This window comes from Mobula birostris, chromosome 24, assembly GCF_030028105.1.
Source record: "Mobula birostris isolate sMobBir1 chromosome 24, sMobBir1.hap1, whole genome shotgun sequence".
In the NCBI taxonomy this organism is placed as follows: domain Eukaryota; kingdom Metazoa; phylum Chordata; class Chondrichthyes; order Myliobatiformes; family Myliobatidae; genus Mobula; species Mobula birostris.
In genome coordinates, this window is record NC_092393.1 from 43,503,875 (window position 1) to 43,524,472 (window position 20,598).

Below are 20,598 nucleotides of genomic sequence, written 5' to 3' on the forward strand. Positions count from 1 at the left end.
TTATCTGAAATGTTATTTCAGGGATACAGCTGCATGTCCAGATATGTCTTTGTTTTCTTTGTAGTTCAATGTTTGTACTTTAAAATGTCCAATTGGAAGGAGGCGAGAAGCAGACATTGTTGAGATAGTAAGGGGTGGGAATTGGGCGTGAGTGGGTTTTAACTTCCTGATGTGATCAAAGTAGAGGAACTTATCACAAACCCATAAACAATTTTTGTTTTGCAGTGTTTGTTTGATTGAGCAAGTTTAACTTTGTTATTGCATTTCCATATTTGTTCTGAATTTCCTTACATAAGTGTGGCACAGTAGCGTAGCATAGTTATCATAGAACTCTATCACAGTGCCAGCAACCTGGGTTAATTTCCACCGCTGTCTGTCAGGAGTTTGTATGTTCTCCCTGTGACCATGTTGCTTTTCTCCAGGTGCTCTGGTTTCCTCCCACATTCCAAAGGCGTATAGGTTAGAAGGTTAATTAAGCACAGGAGTGTAATTGGGCGGAACTGGCTCACTGGTTTGGATGGCTCTGTTACTGAGCTGTATCTTTAACTAAAAGTAAAAATAAACATTGAGAAGGGGTGGGGGAATGATAACATGCCTGCGTTATTTTGAGCACATTCAGGGCCTTTACATACAAGAGGTTTGCTATTTCTTGTGGTTGCTAGTACTCCCAGCGAGATAAGGAATTTGGGAACCAGACCCACCGGAATATTCCCTGATGTCTTCCTGTTGGATACCAAGCAGGGCAGTTCAGTTATGCAGGATATTATTATTTCTGGTGATGGAAGGAAGAAGCCTGCAAGTAATGCCAGTAACCTATGGCAGCAGAACTGTGACTCTCTACCAATGATGCCTGGAGGCAATGGTGCAAATAGTTTAATGATCAGGAAAGGTGAGCAATGTGCTACATCCACTTACAATGTGATATGAATATTAGTCTGCATCGGACAATCACTGATCTTTCCCCGCATGTTTGTTTCTCGGCTTTGCCATCAGTATACCCATTCACTATCACCTCATCTTTAAGCAATGTCACAAACCCCATAATTGCAATCAATAAGTCCTCTGATTTGATTTATCTGTGCAAGATGATATTGCTCTCAGCCATGGCCTTTATTCCTCCCTTACTCCAGGAAAAGAGAGCACAGAACGTTAAGGAGAGATAAGTAAATGGGAATGCTCCATGTGTATAATTATAGGCTTACTAAATACCTTACATGTTTTGAAAAATGTTTTGAACAGTGCTTGCACTCTTTTCACAAGTTGTGCAAGAGGACTGCCTGAGGACTCGTCCCTCTTTCCGAGAGTACTGTCGCATAACCTTGTACCACTACAGATAAAATGGTCTTGCACAGGCACTTTGCAAAGCAGAGAAAATGACTTTGAGTAATTTAGTCTTATTGCCATTCTGTAAGAGCTGACCATTGTGCTGGTAGTAGCAACACAATTGATGGCCATGTGTCTTTCTCAAAGGCTTGCTGAAAGCTGCTCCTGTCATGAGCTGCTCTCAACTTATAAAGTTTCAGCTTGGTCAGCAGCAGCCTGCTGTGTTTTCAGAGTCAGGTTTAATATCACTGGCATACATTGTAAAGTTGTTGTTTTACAGCAACAGTGCATTGGAATGCATAATAATAACTATGAATTACAATAAGAAGTATATATAGAAAAGGAAGTTAAATAAGTAATGCAAAAAAAGAGGAAAAAATACTGAGGTAGTGTTCATGGGTTCATTGCCTATTTAGAAATCTGACAACGGAGGGGAAGAAGCTGTTCCTGAAATGTTGAGTGTGTTTCTTCAGGCTCCAATACCTTATCCTTGATGGTAGCAATGAGAAAGGGGGCATGTCCTAAATGATGGGGGTTCTTAGTCGCCGCCTTTTTGAGGCATCGCCTTTTGAAGGTGTCCTGGATGCTGGAGAGAGTTAGCAGAGTTTATAAGTTTCTGCAGCTTTTTCCAATCCTCTGCAATGGCCCCTCCATACCAGATGGTGATCCAACCAGTTAGAATGCTGGTAGAAATTTATGGGCGTCTTTGGTGACATACCAGTTCTCCTCAAACTCCAAATGAAATATAGCCGCTGTCTTGCCTTCTTTTTAATTGCATCAGTATGTTGTGCCCAGGATAGATCCTCAGAGATGCTCACACCCAGACAGCTGAAACTCCTCACCATTCCCACTTCTGATCCTTCAATGAAGACTGGTGCATGTTCCCTCAATTTACCCTTCCAGAAGTCCACAATCAATTCCTTGGTCTTACTGATATTGAGTGCAAGGTTGTTGCTGCGACACCACTCAACCAGCTGATCCATCTCCCTCCTTAATGCCTTCTGGAGCGCTTGCCATGGGTTAGCCAGCTCCTTCAATGTTTCTTGCATGAGCATCACCAATTTACAGGGTCACCTGTTAAATCCAGTCAGCAGGTCCAAAAGTGTTGGTACTGAGCAACAAGGTGAACACTATTTCTCCAAATCCTGTAAGGAAACGGGAGCACAACTTCTGTGAATTAAATCTTTCACAGAATAACTCATGACAGTAGGTGCAGCATTTGTTCTGAGATTGCATTGTGAAATTCCGATACCCTCTCCAGCATTCCTCAGTCTTGTATAGCATTGCTGATTTCCAGAAAGTTCAGTAAGCCTATGCACCTAGGGTTAAATCTCGCAAAACTTGAAAACATTACTCCCATTGAATGATCATATTTAAATAACTACCCTGCCCTTCCTGGCATGGTTTCCAGATTTTGCTGACCAACGTAACAGATTTGTATCACATTTCTAACATGCTGACAGGTTTATGGATTAAACCCTTCACCAACTCTCACATGACTTAGGTATCAGCTTGTTTACGCCAGGAACATGGAAATAGAAGTAGACCCTTGACCTAATTCAATATAACTGATTTTGGCCCAGACTCCCTCATTTGTAACATGATCTCAGAGATAAAAGCAGATATGCATAGATGGAATCTTATCCCCTTTTTAAGTTTAAATTCAAGGATAAATACTATAAAAATGAATATTCTTCCTCGGTTATTGTATCTTTTCCATACTTTACCGGTGGAGGTGGATGATAATCAATTCAGGGAATGGGACAAATGGATTTCCGGCTTCATTTGGCAAGGAAAGAAACCTAGAATTCGATATAACACCTTACAGTTAGGGAAGGAAGGAGGAGGTATGGTTCTTCCTTACCTGAGAAATTATTTTTATGCCTCACAGATAACCCCTCTGTTATATTGGTGTAATAGGGAATATAAGGCTAGATGGAAGGAAATAGAATTTGGATTAGTTGACAGTTTTCCTCTTCAGGCCTCAATAGCTGACAAAGGATTGATGGCCCAGTTGGAAAAATTTAAAAACGCTTGGATAAATCTTACATTAAAAGTATGGCAGAAGGTGGTTAATTCATGTGGAATTAATAACATGTTAAAACTCTTTAGATGGTGTGCATATGATACCGAATTCCTTCCCAACAGAGGAGATAAAAGATTTGAGCTATGGATAAAGAAAGGTCTTACAACCTACCTCTCATTTATAGATAAAAGAGTATTACAAAGTTTCCAAATCCTGCAGGACAAACATGGCCTAGAACATAATGACTTTTTTAGGTACCTTCAAGTACGAAACTATGTTAACCAGAGTTGTAGATATACAGACCTATCAACAGTAGAATTAGAATTTTTCAAGATTCTGAATTCGGCTTGCAGTTCAATACCTAGTAAATCAGTTTCTCGATTATATAATGCACTCTCCCATGCTAAAAATGTAAATACACTGTATATTAAAGAGAAGTGGGAGAAAGAAGCGGGTTGGTACTTTCGGAGGAGGCTTGGGGGAAAATCTGCAGCTTTCAATGGTCCTCGACTAATTCTTTGACTTGGAGAGAACATTGTTGGAAAAACATTATAAGATACTTCAAGACCCCATATCAGGAAAAATATAAAGATACAAATGTGATGTGTTGGAGAAGGTGCGGCTCCAAGGAGGCAAACCATTTTCATATTTTTTGGGATTGCCCTAAATTAAGTCTATTTTGGGAAGGTATTCATAGAACATTAGTTAAGGTACTTAGGTCCCAGATACCTCTGAACTTTGAGACGCTCTATTTGGGGCATGTATTGTTTCTTGAACAGAAGGAAGATATAAAGTTGCTGCAGGCCCTCTTAGTGGCAAGTAAGAAATCAATCACTAGAAAATGGCTAAATCCAATACCACCTACATTAGAAGATTGGTATGAAATTATCTTGGAAATATTTAAAATGGAAAAGTTGACTTACTCCCTGAGAACTCAAAAAGAAAAATTTTATCAAATCTGGAATAAATGGATTGAATATATAACCCCAATGCGAGCAGACTTTAGATGACTCTCCTAATGATTTATACTGCTCTTCTCATCAACACAGTAATATTGCTAACGTAAGCACCCCTAGTCTAAATGTTTGTTTTTTTTTTGTTTTCTTTTGGAAAATAGAGAATTAACACAAGTAAAGGGAAAGATTTGGGAAAGGGATAAAAAAATGAAAAAATTAAATAAGTAAGTACATAGGGATTGGATAATTATGTCTGCGGGCAGGAGCAAGCATGAACAAATTAGGATATAAACACCTACAATGGTTGATACATAGGCTTATATACAACATTTTGGATCAGTGGAAATGGTCCAGAAGGGTTATATGGAAACTATTATTACCATTTTTCTTAATAACTAATTCCATTACTTAGCCTAATAGGTTAGATTTACCACAGTACATAATTATCTATTTAAATGTTTATTTTCCTTTTATATCATCTCAATGTGTACTTAAGAATGTATAAATAATTGTAGTTTTATACATATAAAAAAATGGAAAAGGTTATATGTGTGAAAAAAGTACATGATATTTGTGAATTCCTTATCCAAATAAAAATAAAATTAAAAAAAAGAAAAATTAAAAATGCCAGATTCAAAAGTAAGAATTGGTAAAATACCCAAATGTGGAAAGCCTTTACAAACTTTTGCCCTTTTTTATGAGAATTTTCTTCAGTTCATTCCTAAAGGACTGACTCTAACTTTTAGACAAAGCTCTACTTAGTCATCAACTTTCCAAACACCTTGGGAATACGAGGTAAATTTTTTGAGTGCTGTCAACTTTCTGGTGTTTCATATGTAAGCATAGTAAGTGTTGACAATTGAATATCTGCTTTATAGTAGTGTTCCTTTATTATCACTGAGAAAGAAAGACTCTGGAGTATAACTACGCATTCACTGTAAGTGGAGTCACGGGTAGACATGGTGCTGAAGGAGGCGTTTGGTCTACATTACTCAGGATATGAAAGCTGGATGCAGTTGTCTGCTGGTGAGACCACACTTGGTTTCAGTTGCTCTGATATAAAAAAGATATTATTAAACTGGATAGAGTGCTGAAAAAATAATAAAGATGTTGCTAGGACTTGAAAGATTGAATTATTGAGAGAGGCTAGACAGGCTAGGATGATATTCTTTTGAATTTAGGAAACTGAGAGGTCATCCTATAGAGCATACAATCATGGTGAATACACTTTTTCCAGAGTGCACAGATTTAGGATGTAAGGGTAAAGGTTTAATAGGAATAAGAAAGCCAACATTTTTTACAAAAAGGGTGATGTATTTATGGAATGAGCTGCTAGAGGAAGTGGTTGAGTCAGGTACAATGACAATTTAAAAGAGAGTTGGACAGGTATATGGAGGCACAGAGAGATTACAGATAGTGGAAATCTGAACCAACACACTCAAACGCTGAAGGAACAGTAGGTCAGGCAGCATCTATGGAGGGATAAGATATTTCAGGTCAAGACCATTCCAAAATCATTGACTGTTCATTTCCCTTCATAGTTGCTGCCTGACCTGCTGTGTTCCTCCAGAATTTTGTGTGTGTTGGGGAGGTCATGAACTGGAAAGGTTTAAAAGGTGATGGCCAATTGCTGGCATATGGAATTAGCTTGGAGTGGCATCTTGGTCAGCACGGACCATTTTGGGCCGAAGGGCCTGTTTCTATACTGTATAACTTTATGAACTTTATGAACTCTTTTGAGTCTAAATACTGAAACTCCATAACCAGTAACACCACCAGACCACCTCTTTTACAAGGGCTATTAGTGATGGGTCGTAATGTCTGGCCTTTTTGAAATACACATATACTGTAAATATTTTTAAAATAATCCACCCAATCAGTTGTTTGTAATGTCTTTTTTTTTTAGATTAGATTATGAACACACTCAGTCCTCGTTTATTATCATTTAGAAATGCATGCATTAAAAAATGATACAATGTTCCTCCAGAATGATATCACAAAAAAAAGGACAAACCAAGGCTAAAACTGACAAAACCATATAATTATAACATATAGTTACAACAGTGCAAAGCAATACCATAATTTGATAAAGAGCAGACCATGGGCACGGTAAAAAAAAGTCTCAAGTCACGATAGCCGCATCATCTCACACAGGTGGTAGAAGGGAGAAACTCTCCCTGCCATGAACCTCCAAGCGCCGACAACTTGCCGATGCATTGGAAGCACCCGACCACAGCGGATTCTGATCCTGTCCGAAAACTTCGAGCCTCCGACCAGCCCCTCCGATACAGCCTCTCCAAGCACCATCCTCTGCCGAGTGTTTCGACCCCGCCCCGGCTGCCGAGCAACAAGCAAAGCCGAGGACTCGGGGCCTTCTGCTCCGGAGATTCTGGACCACACAGTAACAGCAGCAGCGAAGCAGGCAATTCAGAAGTTTCTCCAGATGTTCCTCCGTGCTCTCACATCCGTCTCCATCAAATCAGGATTGTGCACGGCACCCTACTTGACAAATATCAGACATCACCACTGGAGTGGCCGCTGTGAGCTGCGTTGCGCCGCCATCTTCTCCTCCCGCCTTTTAACCTTTTAAACTTAATTAAATTATTCAATTACCTTTACACCAGGGAATGCCATACCCCCATTTGGAATACTTCTTGATAATTTAATCACTGTAATCTCTATATATTCCTCTTAAATTTACTCCACAAAATCTCACAGCCAGATTAAAGAATCAGAACTGGGTTTCTACAGTGGAGAGCATTGTGACTGGTTGCATCACAGCCTGGTATGGAGGCTCCATTGCACAGGATCGCAAGAGACTGCAAGGGTTTTATAGACTCAGACAGCTCCATCAGAGACACAACCCTCCCCACCATTGAGGACATCTTCAAGAAGCAGTGCCTCAGGAAGCTGACATCCATCATTAAAATGGTATCAATGGGAATTACAGGGAGAACCCTCCGCTGGTTGGAATCAAACCTGGCACAAAACAAGATGGTTGTGGCGGTTGGAGGTCAGTCATCTCATCCTCAGGACATCACTGCAGGAGTTCCTCAGGGAAGTGTCCAAGAACCAACCATTTTCAGCTGCTTCATCAATGACCCTTCTTCACTCATAAGGTCAGACATGGGGATATTTGCACATGACTGCACAATGTTCTGCACCATTCGTGACTCCTCAGGTAGTGAAGCAGTTCATACCCAAATGCAGCAGGACCTGGACAATATCCAGATTTGGGTTGACAAGTAACATTCAAGCTGTGCAAGTGCCAGGCAATGACCGTCAGTGACCCTTGACATTCAGTGGCATCACCATCACTGAATCCCCTACTATTAACATATTGGGTGTTGCCATTGACAGGAAACGGAACTGGTCTAGCCATATAAGCACCATGGCTACCAGAGCAGGTCAAAGGCTAGGAATCCTGCGGTGTGTAACTCACCTCCTGACTCCCCAAAGCCTACCCACCATCTACAAGGCTTAGGTCAGGTGTGTAATGGAATACTCGCCACTCGCCTGGATGAGTGCTTCTCCATCATCTGTCAAGAAGCTTGACACCATCCAGTGCAAGCAACCCATTTGATTGCTACCCCTTCCACAAGCATCCAATCCCTCCACCATCAATGAACAGTTGCAGCAGTGTGTACTATCTACAAGATACACTGCAGCAACACACCAAAGTTCCTAAAGCAGTACTTTCCAGACACATGACCACTACCATCTAGAAGGGCGAGAACAGCAGATATCTGGGAACACCACCACTTAGAAATACCCCTGCAGGTTACTCACCATCCTGACTTGGAAACATTTCACCAGTCCTTCATTGTTGCTGGGTCAAAATCATGGAATTCCCTCCCTAACAGCACTGTAAGTGTGCCTACACCTCAGGGACTGCAGTGGTTCAAGAAGGCAGCTCATCACCACCTTCTCAAGGGCAACTACAGATGGGCAGTAAATGCTGGCTTAGCTGGCGATGCCCACATCCAGTAAAAATGAATAAATTAAAAAAAGCATTCTCACCATCCGAGACATGCCCTTTTCTTGTTAGTACCATGAGGGAGGAGACACAGGATCTGATGACCCACAATAAATGATACAAGAACAGATTCTCTTCCTCAGCCACCAGATTTCTGAATCTTCCACCAACCCATGAACACAACCATATTATTTATTTTTTGTACTTTTTACTTATTTTGTAATGTATGTCTTTGCACTGTACTGCTGCCACATAACAACTTTCACATCATCTAAAACTGCGATGTAAAACCTGATTCTGATTTATTAACAAGTAATTTAATACACCCAGTGAAAATCTAACTGTACAAAATGATCAAATTGTGTACCATTTAATTTTACAGGGCAAGGGGGAGTGAGAAAATAATTGAGGGGTTGAGGTGCAGATTTTCAGTTTGGTAAATCTAGAAGGTGTTAAGAAGTACATTATTAATCTGTTGGCTGTGATGTTGGTTAACTTAATGTTTAATACATTTAATAAATTTTATTTTTGTCTTAGGTGGCAGTTCAGCTAAGAGGACTACATGGGAAGGTGGCCATCGAACACCAGCGATAGCTTATTGGCCAGGAAAAATCCCAAGTAACACAACAAGCAGCTCACTGCTTAGGTAGGTGAATAACCACAGTATCTAAGTTTACTGCCCTGATATGTTACACTGATATGATGGAGGATTCAGGTTATCCAAAATGTTTTCCAAAAACATTTGTGCTGTTGACTTTGTTGGCCTATTAGTGACCTTTATAGGTCATCTGCCTGCTAGAGCAATGACAACTATAGATACAGAGCGGCCGTTGAATAAATCACTGATAGATTCTTTTATGTATATATTTATAGTAAGTATATATATATATTTATGTTGTTTAAATGTCAACAAGAGCAACTACATTACTATGGCAAGAGATGGTGGCTTCACAAGAGGAGAAAGCTGACAATGAAATCAAAGCAAATACTTATTTGTAATCACTCTTGGATATCTGTTTAGTTTTTGGATTTTTGACGTCAGAATTCTCTGAAATTTGAACTCTTTCACATTTATATTTGTCTACCAATTCACTCAAGATTAATTCATGCAATAGAGATAAGTTAGCAAGTCATTTTATCTCTTGGATCTAAGTTCAAATACATTCTTGATTAAAAGTTTAGTTCAAAGTAAACTGAACACAAATGTTAAAAACATTGCTTACTACTTTCAGCATTTTGTCTCCTTTGTAAAAAACATTTCTTTAAAAATTCTCAAAACTCTGCCTGTGAACTTATAAAATAAAGGTATTTCATCCTAAAAATATTTAATTTTTGCAGCACATTGGATATATTTTCTACCCTGATTTCACTATCAGGAGCAAGCCTGCCTCCAAACAGACGTTATGATAGTTTGGATGTAACAAAGGTGTTGTTTGGCCATTCCCAAAGTGGTCACCAGGTAACATGTATTATTTTAATGTAAGCCAGAAAGAAGGCAGTTGAAGAGATCTTTGTAGTGTGTCATTACAACCGAACCCATTTCATGTTGAATGCACTTCTTTATGTCCAGTTTGCAAATTGAACGATTAAGATCCCCTAGAATTATGAATGTGCAATTAAACTGTATTTGATGGATATTTTGACTGCACCATCAGGAAAATCCCTGTATTACAAGTAATTCTATAGAATCTTTTATACATTTGTGAGTTACTTGATAAGACTCTGAAGCCCTGTAATTGAACACCTCATTTTTTTTTTCAGCAGCACTGAAATCCAATTTTCCACATTTAGTCTCTTCATTAGAATTCATACATGGCAAAATCTTTTTTTTTGCCAGCACTAAACACTTAAGAGAACATTGGCAGCTTGTAGGTAGATAGCTTTGTACATTTGTTTCCATTGACATCCACAGCTAGTTTTCTTTCCCGTTCTATTCATTTTTGATTAGGTTACCGATGTTAGCAAAACAAAGTCAGATAATGACTTTGGGTAATTTAGCCTTACTGTCTTTCTGTAACAGCTGCATATTAGGCTGGTGGCAGTAACACAATTGATAACAGTATGTTTTTCTCAAAGGGCTGATCACGCCGCAAACTAAATTAGAGCCGAGATCTGGTTGTCCGATGCCTTGAATACCCAGGTCATAACACTTCTCCTTTATGTAACACAACCCATATTTTGCTGCTTTATGCATTTGTACGATTAATTAGGACTCCCTTTTCCTTTCACTGTCTTCTTCTTTGGTATTTCCTCAGAATTGAAGGGAACTTGCTTTCACTCTGGTTTTATGGCTCTTGGAGGGTAGATAAGGCTGCTGGGAACTGCAGACCATTTCATAGGCATAATAGGAGGTACATGATGGGGCATGTGGAAAGTTAGTTCATTGGGTGGTGCTCTCTTTTTTGCCATGCATCTGTAGATTCCATCTGCTTTTAGTACATTGACTTTAGCTTCTCCATACTATCCCAAAAGATCCTGCTCCAGTTTGAGTAAACACAAGCCAGAGCTTTCTGGGTCTTGGTAGAGAAATACATTATTTTAAAAAGAGGCCTTGAATTTCTCCACCTGTCCGTCTGGCAATCTCTTCCTCTGGCAGAACTTGGAATCCAGTGTCTGTTTTGGGAGTTTGGTGTTGGGTATGCAAGCAGTGTAGCTGGGCACTTCATTGTTGTACTTCCCATTGCTGTTGTAATGTAGATATGTAGCAGGCAATAGTCCTCTATGTATAAATACATTGACCAAATTTCCAAGTACAATGTCCCACAACATAATAAAAAGGAAAATTTTCAGTTTATTTCCTGTATCTGATTAACCAAAAAATTTCACAGTTCTATTTAGATCATTTTCAGCAGTAAGATATATTCCTCATGCTCCTTGATGTCAGTGAACTACTCAGTAAACAGACCTTGCAGGTTGGTTTACTTTGCAAGTACAAATGATTACCATGCAAGATAGAATTGCTTAAGTTCTTATTATTGCTGCTTTGTGGTGAACGTGTAATCTAAGGCTTACAGATCACAAATGCAGCAAGGACAGAGCAATTTCAGAACTAATTATATTTAGGTTTATAATAGTCTAAATTCTAAGCAAGCTTACAGTCAAACATCTGTGATTGTTACTGGCATTCAGAAATATTTACATTTATAAATATTCAAGAAGGAACCATGTTATGAATTGCTTAATAAATTAAATTTCTTAACAACAATTAACTATATTTAAATTAAGTAATTCAAAACATAAAGATTACCTGAAGTTTTCCCATCACTTTCAGGGCCATTCCTCTCCAATGTAATGAATAGAATTTCAGAATTTGTGCCAAGTCTAACCTGACGCAGGTTCATTGGTCAGCTTTCACAGTAGAATTAGAAGAAAATCCAACCAAGTTGGCACTATACTGCTGGATTCCAGGCGCACATTTGGGAATGCAGTCAGAATAATGGCAGTAGGGACCTCTCAGAAAGTTTGAGGCCACCTCATTGTCAATCTGGCCCTCTCATTTGAACTGGGTACACAGAGCTGGAATTCAAAAATGAGGCAATAGTGGTTCAGTTGTGCAAAGGTTTTATCAACCTCAAATGGAATTAAGTTTGTCTACTCTACATTATGATAAAGATATTATCCTTGGATGTGCTGATTACCGTGAACAATCCCGGTACTGAGATGTTTAAATATTGAGACGTTTTATTAGTTGGATGTTTAAAAGTCTAAGGTGTGATCTAACCAAGATCTAGAAGAAGAAAGTGGAGATTATAACTGAGCAATGTCAATTAGGATTTAAATTGTAATGCACTATTTCAAACAAGGAATAAATGCAGCCTGGAACTCTGTGTCACAACAGATTGAGTCGATTAACTTACAGAGTAGAAATCATAGAGTCATAGAGCAATACAGTGCAGAAACAGGCCCTTTGGTCCAGCTAGTCTGTGCTGAACTACTTATTTGCCTAGTCCCATCGACCTGCCCCAAGACCATAGCAATCCATACCTCTCCCATCCATGCACCTCTCTAAATTTCTCTTAAAAGTTGTAATTGAAATCACATTCACCACTTCTGTTGGCAGCTCGTTCCACACTCTTACCACCCTCTGAGTGATGTTCCCCTTAAACATTTCCACTTTCATCCTTAACCCATGACATCTAATCCTAGTCTCACCCAACCTCAGTGGAAAAAAACTTGCTTACATTTATCCTATATATACCTTGCATAATTTTGTATACCTCTATGAAATATCCCCTCATTCTCCTATGCTCCAGTGAATAAAGTCTTAACCCTCTCAATCTATCCCTATAACTGAGGTCCTCAAGTCCTGGGAACATCCTTGTAAATTTTCTCTACACTCTTTCAATCTTATTGATAACATTCCTTTAGTTAGGTGACCAGAACTGCACACAATACTCCAAGTTAGGCCTCACCCTCATTTTATACAACTGCAACATAACATCCCAACAGCTGTACTCAATACTTTTGATTAATGAAGGTCAATGTGACAAAAGCTCTTTTTTTTCAACCCTATCTACCTGTGACATAGTTTCAAGGAATTATGGATCTATATTCCCAGATCCCTCTGTTCTACCTCACTCCTCAGTGCCCTACTGCTTACCGTGTAAGTCCTACCCTGGTTTGTCCTCTCAAAGTATGGCACCTCACACTTGTCTGCATTAAATTCCATCTGCCATTTTTTAGACCACTTTTCCAGCTGGTCCAGATCTTGCTGCAAGCTCTGATAGCCTCCTTCACTGTCTATTTTGCCCCCAATCTTGGTGTCATCTGCAAATTTGCTGATTCAGATTACTACATTATCATCCAGGTTGTTGATATAGATGACAAACAACAATGGACCCAGCACCAATCCCTGCAGCTGACTCGCCACAGGCCTCCAATCAGAGAGGTAAACTGATAATGGTTTTTTAGGTAAGCAGATTGTGAGGTGGTTAGATAAGTCTGATGAATGAAGTTCAGAAAGAAATCATCGATGAATTATATGATTGGCCGAATGATTGACAGAAAGGGCTGAATGGCCTTTTCCTATTTCTTACGTTGATTGCTACAGATCAGTAAAAACTGTGCGTGCCAGGAAAGACTAAGAGAAGTCCGTGAATTGTACTGACTGATTGTTGACTTATTCATCAATGATTTCAGTCATGCATGTTTGATATCAGGAATATTTCATTACTATTGAGAGTTCAGATATCAATTCGGATAAATGTCAGGTAGAAAAATATTGTGGTAAGATAATTTTGAATATGGTGGAAACGGTGTGGTGGTGGGTAATGTAAATTTATTAAAAACTTAGAGATATTGCAAGGAATTTAAAGCAAGATTCAAAGATCAGCATATATCACAGGCCAGAAAGGCCAAATGACCCACTCTTGCTTTTATTTTCTGTGTTCCACCGAGCTTTATTTAGTTTTTAAACTATTCAACATCAGCCAACAACTTTGACAGGTGATTTCTTTGTTATAAAGGGAAAGCTATTTCTCACAAGAAATTGTGAAAACCTATTGCAATTTCATGACAATGCTGTTATTCCTGTTATAGCGCATTGTTAAACACTGTGCATATGAATCCAGTTAACTTTTCATCACTTATTATTTCCAAGTCACGGAATATCCCTTGGAATAGAGTTAAGTTAATCATCAAGAAATGGAAGGAATATGGCACAGCTGTAAATCTGACTGGAGCAACGTCCTCGAAAACTGAGTGACTATGCAAGAAGGCGACTAGTGAGGGAGGCCACTAAGAGATCGATGGCAACTCTGGAGGAGTTACAAGCTTCAATGGCTGAGGTGGGATTGACTGCACGTACAACTGTTGTCCGGGGGCTTCACCAGTTGCGGCTTTATGGGAGAGTGGCAAAGAGAAAGCCACTGTCGGAAGAAAAAACTGACATGAAATCTCAGCTAGAGTTTGCCAAAAGGAATGTAGAAGACTCTGAAGTCAGCTGGAAGAAGGTTCTGTTGTCTGATGAACCCAAAGTTGAGTTTTATGGCCATCAGACTAAAGGCTATGTTTGGTGTAAGCCAAACACCACACACCATCAAAATCACACCGTCCCTACCGTGAAGCACGGTGGTGGGGATGCTTCACTGCAGCAGGCCCTGGAAGGCTTGTGATGGAAGAGGGTGAAATGGATGTAGCAAAAGACAGGGAAATCCTGGAGGAAAATCTGATGCAGTCTGCAAGAGAACTGCGACTTGGGAGAAGATCTGTTTTCCAACAAGACAAAGCCAAAGCGACACTGAAATGACTTAAAAACAACAAAGTTAATGTCCTGTGTAATTAATTTAGATCTGTTTTCACTTTGACGCAAAAGAGCCTTTTTCTGCAGTGTCAAAAAAGCCAAATTAAATCCACTGAGATTCAATGTTGTAAAACAATAAAGCATGAACATTTCCAAGGGGGTTGAATACTTTTCATGGACACTGTACTTTGGCTGTGTTGTTCACCCCCTCAGCCTGGGTCATATTCGGCGGATGCCATCCGCCAATGCAAGGGCCAGTAGATTCTACTGGGACAGCAAGCTCAGTGCAGAGCATAACGTCACAGTGAAGGCCCCACTGGATTAGAACATAGAACATAGAATAGTACAGCACAGTACAGGCCCTTCAGCCCACAATGTTGTGCCACCCTCAAACCCCGCCTCCCATATAAGCCCCCACCTTAGATTCCTCCATATACCTGTCTAGTAGTCTCTTAAACTTCACTAGTGTATCTGCCTCCACCACTGACTCAGGCAGTGCATTCCACGCACCAACCACTCTCTGAGTAAAAAACCTTCCTCTAATATCCCTCTTGAACTTCCCACCCCTTACCTTAAAGCCATGTCCTCTTGTATTGAGCAGTGGTGCCCTGGGGAAGAGGCGCTGGCTATCCACTCTATCTATTCCTCTTATTATCTTGTATACCTCTATCATGTCTCCTCTCATCCTCCTTCTCTCCAAAGAGTAAAGCCCTAGCTCCCTTAATCTCTGATCATAATGCATACTTTCTAAACCAGGCAGCATCCTGGTAAATTTTCTCTGTACCCTTTCCAATGCTTCCACATCCTTCCTATAGTGAGGTGACCAGAACTGGACACAATACTCCAAGTGTGGCCTAACCAGAGTTTTATAGAGCTGCATCATTACATCGCGACTCTTAAACTCTATCCCTCGACTTATGAAAGCTAATACCCCATAAGCTTTCTTAACTACCCTATCCACCTGTGAGGCAACTTTCAGGGATCTGTGGACATGTACCCCGAGATCCCTCTTCTCCTCCACACTACCAAGTATCCTGCCATTTACTTTGTACTCTGCCTTGGAGTTTGTCCTTCCAAAGTGTACCACCTCACACTTCTCCGGGTTGAACTCCATCTGCCACTTCTCAGCCCACTTCTGCATCCTATCAATGTCTCTCTGCAATCTTTGACAATCCTCTACACTATCTACAACACCACCAACCTTTGTGTCGTCTGCAAACTTGCCAACCCACCCTTCTACCCCTACATCCAGGTCATTAATAAAAATCACGAAAAGTAGAGGTCCCAGAACAGATCCTTGTGGGACACCACTAGTCACAATCCTCCAATCTGAATGTACTCCCTCCGCCACCACCCTCTGCCTTCTGCAGGCAAGCCAATTCTGAATCCACCTGGCCAAACTTCCCTGGATCCCATGCCTTCTAACTTTCTGAATAAGCCTACCGTGTGGAACCTTGTCAAGTGCCTTACTAAAATCCATATAGATCACATCCACTGCACTGCCCTCATCTATATGCCTGGTCACCTCCTCAAAGAACTCTATCAGGCTTGTTAGACACGATCTGCCCTTCACAAAGCCATGCTGATTGTCCCTGATCAGGCCATGATTCTCTAAATGCCTATAGATCCTATCTCTAAGAATCTTTTCCAACAGCTTTCCCACCACAGACGTAAAGCTCACTGGTCTATAATTACCCAGACTATCCCTACTACCTTTTTTGAACAAGGGAACAACATTCGCCTCCCTCCAATCCTCCGGTACCATTCCCGTGGACAATGAGGACATAAAGATTCTAGCCAGAGGCTCAGCAATCTCTTCCCTCACCTCGTGGAGCAGCCTGGGGAATATTCCATCAGGCCCCGGGGACTTATCTGTCCTAATGTATTTTAACAACTCCAACACCTCCTCTCCCTTAATATCAGCATGCTCCAGAACATCAACCTCACTCATATTGTCCTCACCATCATCAAGTTCCCTCTCATTGGTGAATACCGAAGAGAAGTATTCACTGAGGACCTCGCTCACTTCCACAGCCTCCAGGCACATCTTCCCACCTTTATCTCTAATCGGTCCTACCTTCACTCCTGTCATCCCTTTTTTCTTCACATAATTGAAGAATGCCTTGGGGTTTTCCTTTACTCTACTCACCAAGGCCTTCTCATGCCCCCTTCTTGCTCTTCTCAGCCCCTTCTTAAGCTCCTTTCTTGCTTCCCTATATTCCTCAATAGACCCATCTGATCCTTGCTTCCTAAACCTCATGTATGCTACCTTCTTCCTCCTGACTAGATTTTCCACCTCACTTGTCACCCATGGTTCCTTCACCCTACCATTCTTTATCTTCCTTACTGGGATAAATTTATCCCTTACATCCCGCAAGAGATCTCTAAACATTGACCACATGTCCATAGTATATTTCTCTGCAAAAACATCATCCCAATTCACACCCACAAGTTCTAGCCTTATAGCCTCAAAATTTGCCTTTCCCCAATTAAAAATTTTCCTGTCCTCTTTGATACTATCCTTTTCCATGATAATTATAAAGGCCAGGGAGCGGTGGTCACTGTCCCCCAGATGCTCACCCACTGAGAGATCTGTGACCTGACCTGGTTCATTACCTAGTACTAGATCTAGTATGGCATTCCCCCCGTCGGCCTGTCCACATACTGTGACAGGAATCCATCCTGGACACACTTAACAAACTCTGCCCCATCTAAACCCTTGGAACTAATTAGGTGCCAATCAATATTAGGGAAGTTAAAGTCACCCATGATAACAACCTTGTTATTTTTGCACCTTTCCAAAATCTGCCTCCCAATCTGCCCCTCTGTATCTCTGCTGCTACCAGGGGGCCTATAGAATACCCCCAGTAGAGTAACTGCTCCCTTCCTGTTCCTGACTTCCACCCATATTGACTCAAAAGAGGATCCTGCTACATTACCCACCCTTTCTGTAGCTGTAATAGTATCCCTGACCAGTAATGCCACCCCTCCTCCCCTTTTTTCGCCTTCTCTATCCCTTTTAAAGCACTGAAATCCAGGAATATTGAGAATCCATTCCTGCCCTGGTGCCAGCCAAGTCTCTGTAATGGCCACTACATCATAATTCCATGTATGTATCCAAGCTCTCAGTTCATCACCTTTGTTCCTGATGCTTCTTACATTGAGGTACACACATTTCAGCCCTTCTACCTTACTACCTTTACACCGTTTATTCTGCTTCTCTTTCCTCAAAGCCTCTCTGTATGTTAGATCTGGCTTTACTCCATGCACTTCTTTCACTGCTCTATCGCTCTGGGTCCCATCCCCCTCGCAAATTAGTTTAAACCCTCCCGAACCATGCTAGCAAACCTACCTGCAAGGATATTGCTCCCCCTCGAGTTCAGGTGCAACCCATCCAATCTGTACAGGTCCCATCTTCCCCAGCAGAGATCCCAATGATCTAAAAATCTAAAACCCTGCTCCCTGCACCAACTCCTCAGCCACGCATTCAACTGCCATCTCCTCCAATTCTTACCATCTCTGTCACATAGCACTGGCAGCAATCCTGAGAACGTCACCCTTGAGGTCCTGTTCTTCAGCCTTCTGCCTAATTCCCGAAACTCACACTTCAGGACCTTATCCCTCTTCCTGCCTATGTTGTTGGTCCCAACATGTATCACGACTCCTGGTTGCTTTCCCTCTCGTACCAGGATGTTGTGCACCCGGTCAGAGACATCCCGGACCCTGGCACCCAGGAGGCAACAAACCATGCGGATGTCCTTCTCACGTCCACAAAATCTCCTGTCTGCTCCCCTGACTATAGAGTCGCCAATGACGACAGCTCTCCTCTTCTCCGTCCCACCCTTCTGCACCACAGGGTCAGACTCAGTGCCGGAGGCCCTGCCACCGTGGCTCACACCTGGTCGGTCATCCCTGCCAACAGTATCCAGGATGGTAAACTTATTATTCAGGGAATGGCTACAGGGGTGTTCTGCACTACCTGTCTGCTCACCTTCACTTTCCCCCCTCTGACTGTCACCCAATGACCTGCTTCCGACAGCCTAGGTGTGACTACCTCCCTGTAGCTCTCATCTATGACTGCCTCATTCTCCCTTATGAGTCGAAGGTCATAATATTGACACAGAACTGTTTGAATGATGGATACAGGTGATCAGAAGTTTCTGTTGCAGTATATTGTTACTTTAAATATAACTCCAGCAGGCCACCGCTTCAAACTAAGTTGACATTACATATGTACATAGAGGGCTACTGCAATATTTGAGGTACATCCTTTGCAGACCTTGGACTAAGATGCCATCTATCCAGTTATGATGTGTAAACAAAACCACTGTATTGTTTGAAGAAGAGCAGGGAATTAACCAGATACCACATCTGTCATTTATCCCTATGTTATCACTGTAGTACCTCTGCTATGTAACATTAGATTTCCAGCCCAGATTATCTAGTCATTCATTTCATTATTTGTGAGGGCTTGACGTTAACTAATTTGTGGCACATTCCAATAATGTTTACACTTCAAAAGTATTGCATTTGTTGTCAGTTGTTTAGGAAAACCCTGAGCTGACAAAAAATGGCAAGTGATTATAATTTCAGGAACAGTATCTTGCATTTTTAAAATGCAAGGAACTACAAGAGTGATTACCCCAGATCCAGGCCTTCAGTCTCCCCAGATTTACCCTGCTCCTGTCCCAGATTTGAGCAGTAAGTAATCTCAAACCTTCAGGATGGCAGCATGATTTCCCTGGAAGCTCTCCAGACCAGTCACATGGACTCAACTACAACTTTCAACAAGGAAGGGTGCACAGAACAGAGGAGAGAGAAGTTGTAAGACTATGGGAGAATTGAGGGGAATGGGATTAGACTACTGTATTGAAATTCACTCTAGGCAGATGGCCTTCATCTTAGATAAACTGGAAGTACTCAGGAAGTCAAGCTGCACCTGTGCAGCTTGGTACTTCAATTCTATGCATTATGAGTATGGTCTGTTCATATCCAGCTAAGGCCCAGTTAGAAGGACAAGCATAATTGCTATGAAAATCTTATTACACAAGGTTATAATGTGTCCTGCTTATATGCATGCCTATCACTGGCTATAGTTGTTCCCATATGTCATCCCTGTTCCTAATCAGGTTTAGCTGGTGATTCTCTGAATGCTCTGCCTGAGCCAGTTGCTACTTCGACTGTATCATCATCTTAGACTATAAGGCACATTTAGATGTACAAAGGTTTGTAGAAACTTTCTGCATATCTTCTGAAGACACCACGGGAAAGATGGTGTACATGGTAAGCAACAGAAATTCTGTGTTTGCTGTGTCATGAATGATCAGAACTCGCTTGCTGTGGGAGATCTGGCATTACTTTATGTTCTGATCTGAGCGAGGGGAGAGAGGGTATTTATTGGAGAAGGCTGAGATTGGATTTCTATATGGGCCTAAGGCCAGTGCACCTCCTCCCCATGTCTACATAAACAAGAAAAGCATCAACAATTGGTTCCTGATTTGAGGATGCTTCTTCCTCTTTCTGGTGATTATGTTAAATGTTTACAGATTATTGCACACTGTTTTAAGTATAGCAAAACTGAAGATGTACACGAGTATATTCTTCCCATATAATCTGCCATGAAATGCACTTCAGGACTGACCTTTCCAAAACATGTGGTTGTCTAATGTATGCAACCACAGAACTTGAAAATGTAATTTACCAGAAACATTCCTGGAGCCTTTGTACTGGCATAGTTTGGTTTTGAAACTATGTTTTTAAATAGGATAAAAGGTGTATGGATGCCCCTGAGAAAGTGTTCACAATGTAACGCCACCACAAGGAAGATATGAGTTAGACAGCCATTACTAAATTAATTTATTTGATGTGTTTGACCAGTAACTGTTTTGCTTTCATTCACTTAACATAATTAAACAGACAAAACCTATTTTGTGTTGTCAGGCACATCACGGAAGCAGCCCCAGGTCCTATCCCATTGGCATGCCAGGAAGCTAATATTAAATCAGATTTTACTTGTTTTTCTTAGGAAGTACATTGCATGTGAAGATAGCCCTCCCAGATTTTATTATGATGATGT

General features: G+C 40.9%; 1 protein-coding gene across 9 annotated transcripts in view; it reads left to right on the top strand.

Moving 5' to 3' along the window:
• arsg (arylsulfatase G) overlaps positions 1-20,598 on the top strand; it is a 269,510-nt gene that overhangs the window by 206,262 nt on the left and 42,650 nt on the right. For all 9 annotated transcript variants that reach the window (XR_011883078.1, XM_072242600.1, XM_072242597.1 and 6 more), the window contains 2 exons: positions 8,819-8,927; positions 9,620-9,740. Coding sequence is in view for 8 of the 9 variants with exons in the window: in XM_072242600.1 (XP_072098701.1) it covers positions 8,819-8,927; positions 9,620-9,740 (230 nt within the window). In the remaining variant the exon portion in view is untranslated. The remainder of the gene's footprint in view (positions 1-8,818; positions 8,928-9,619; positions 9,741-20,598) is intronic.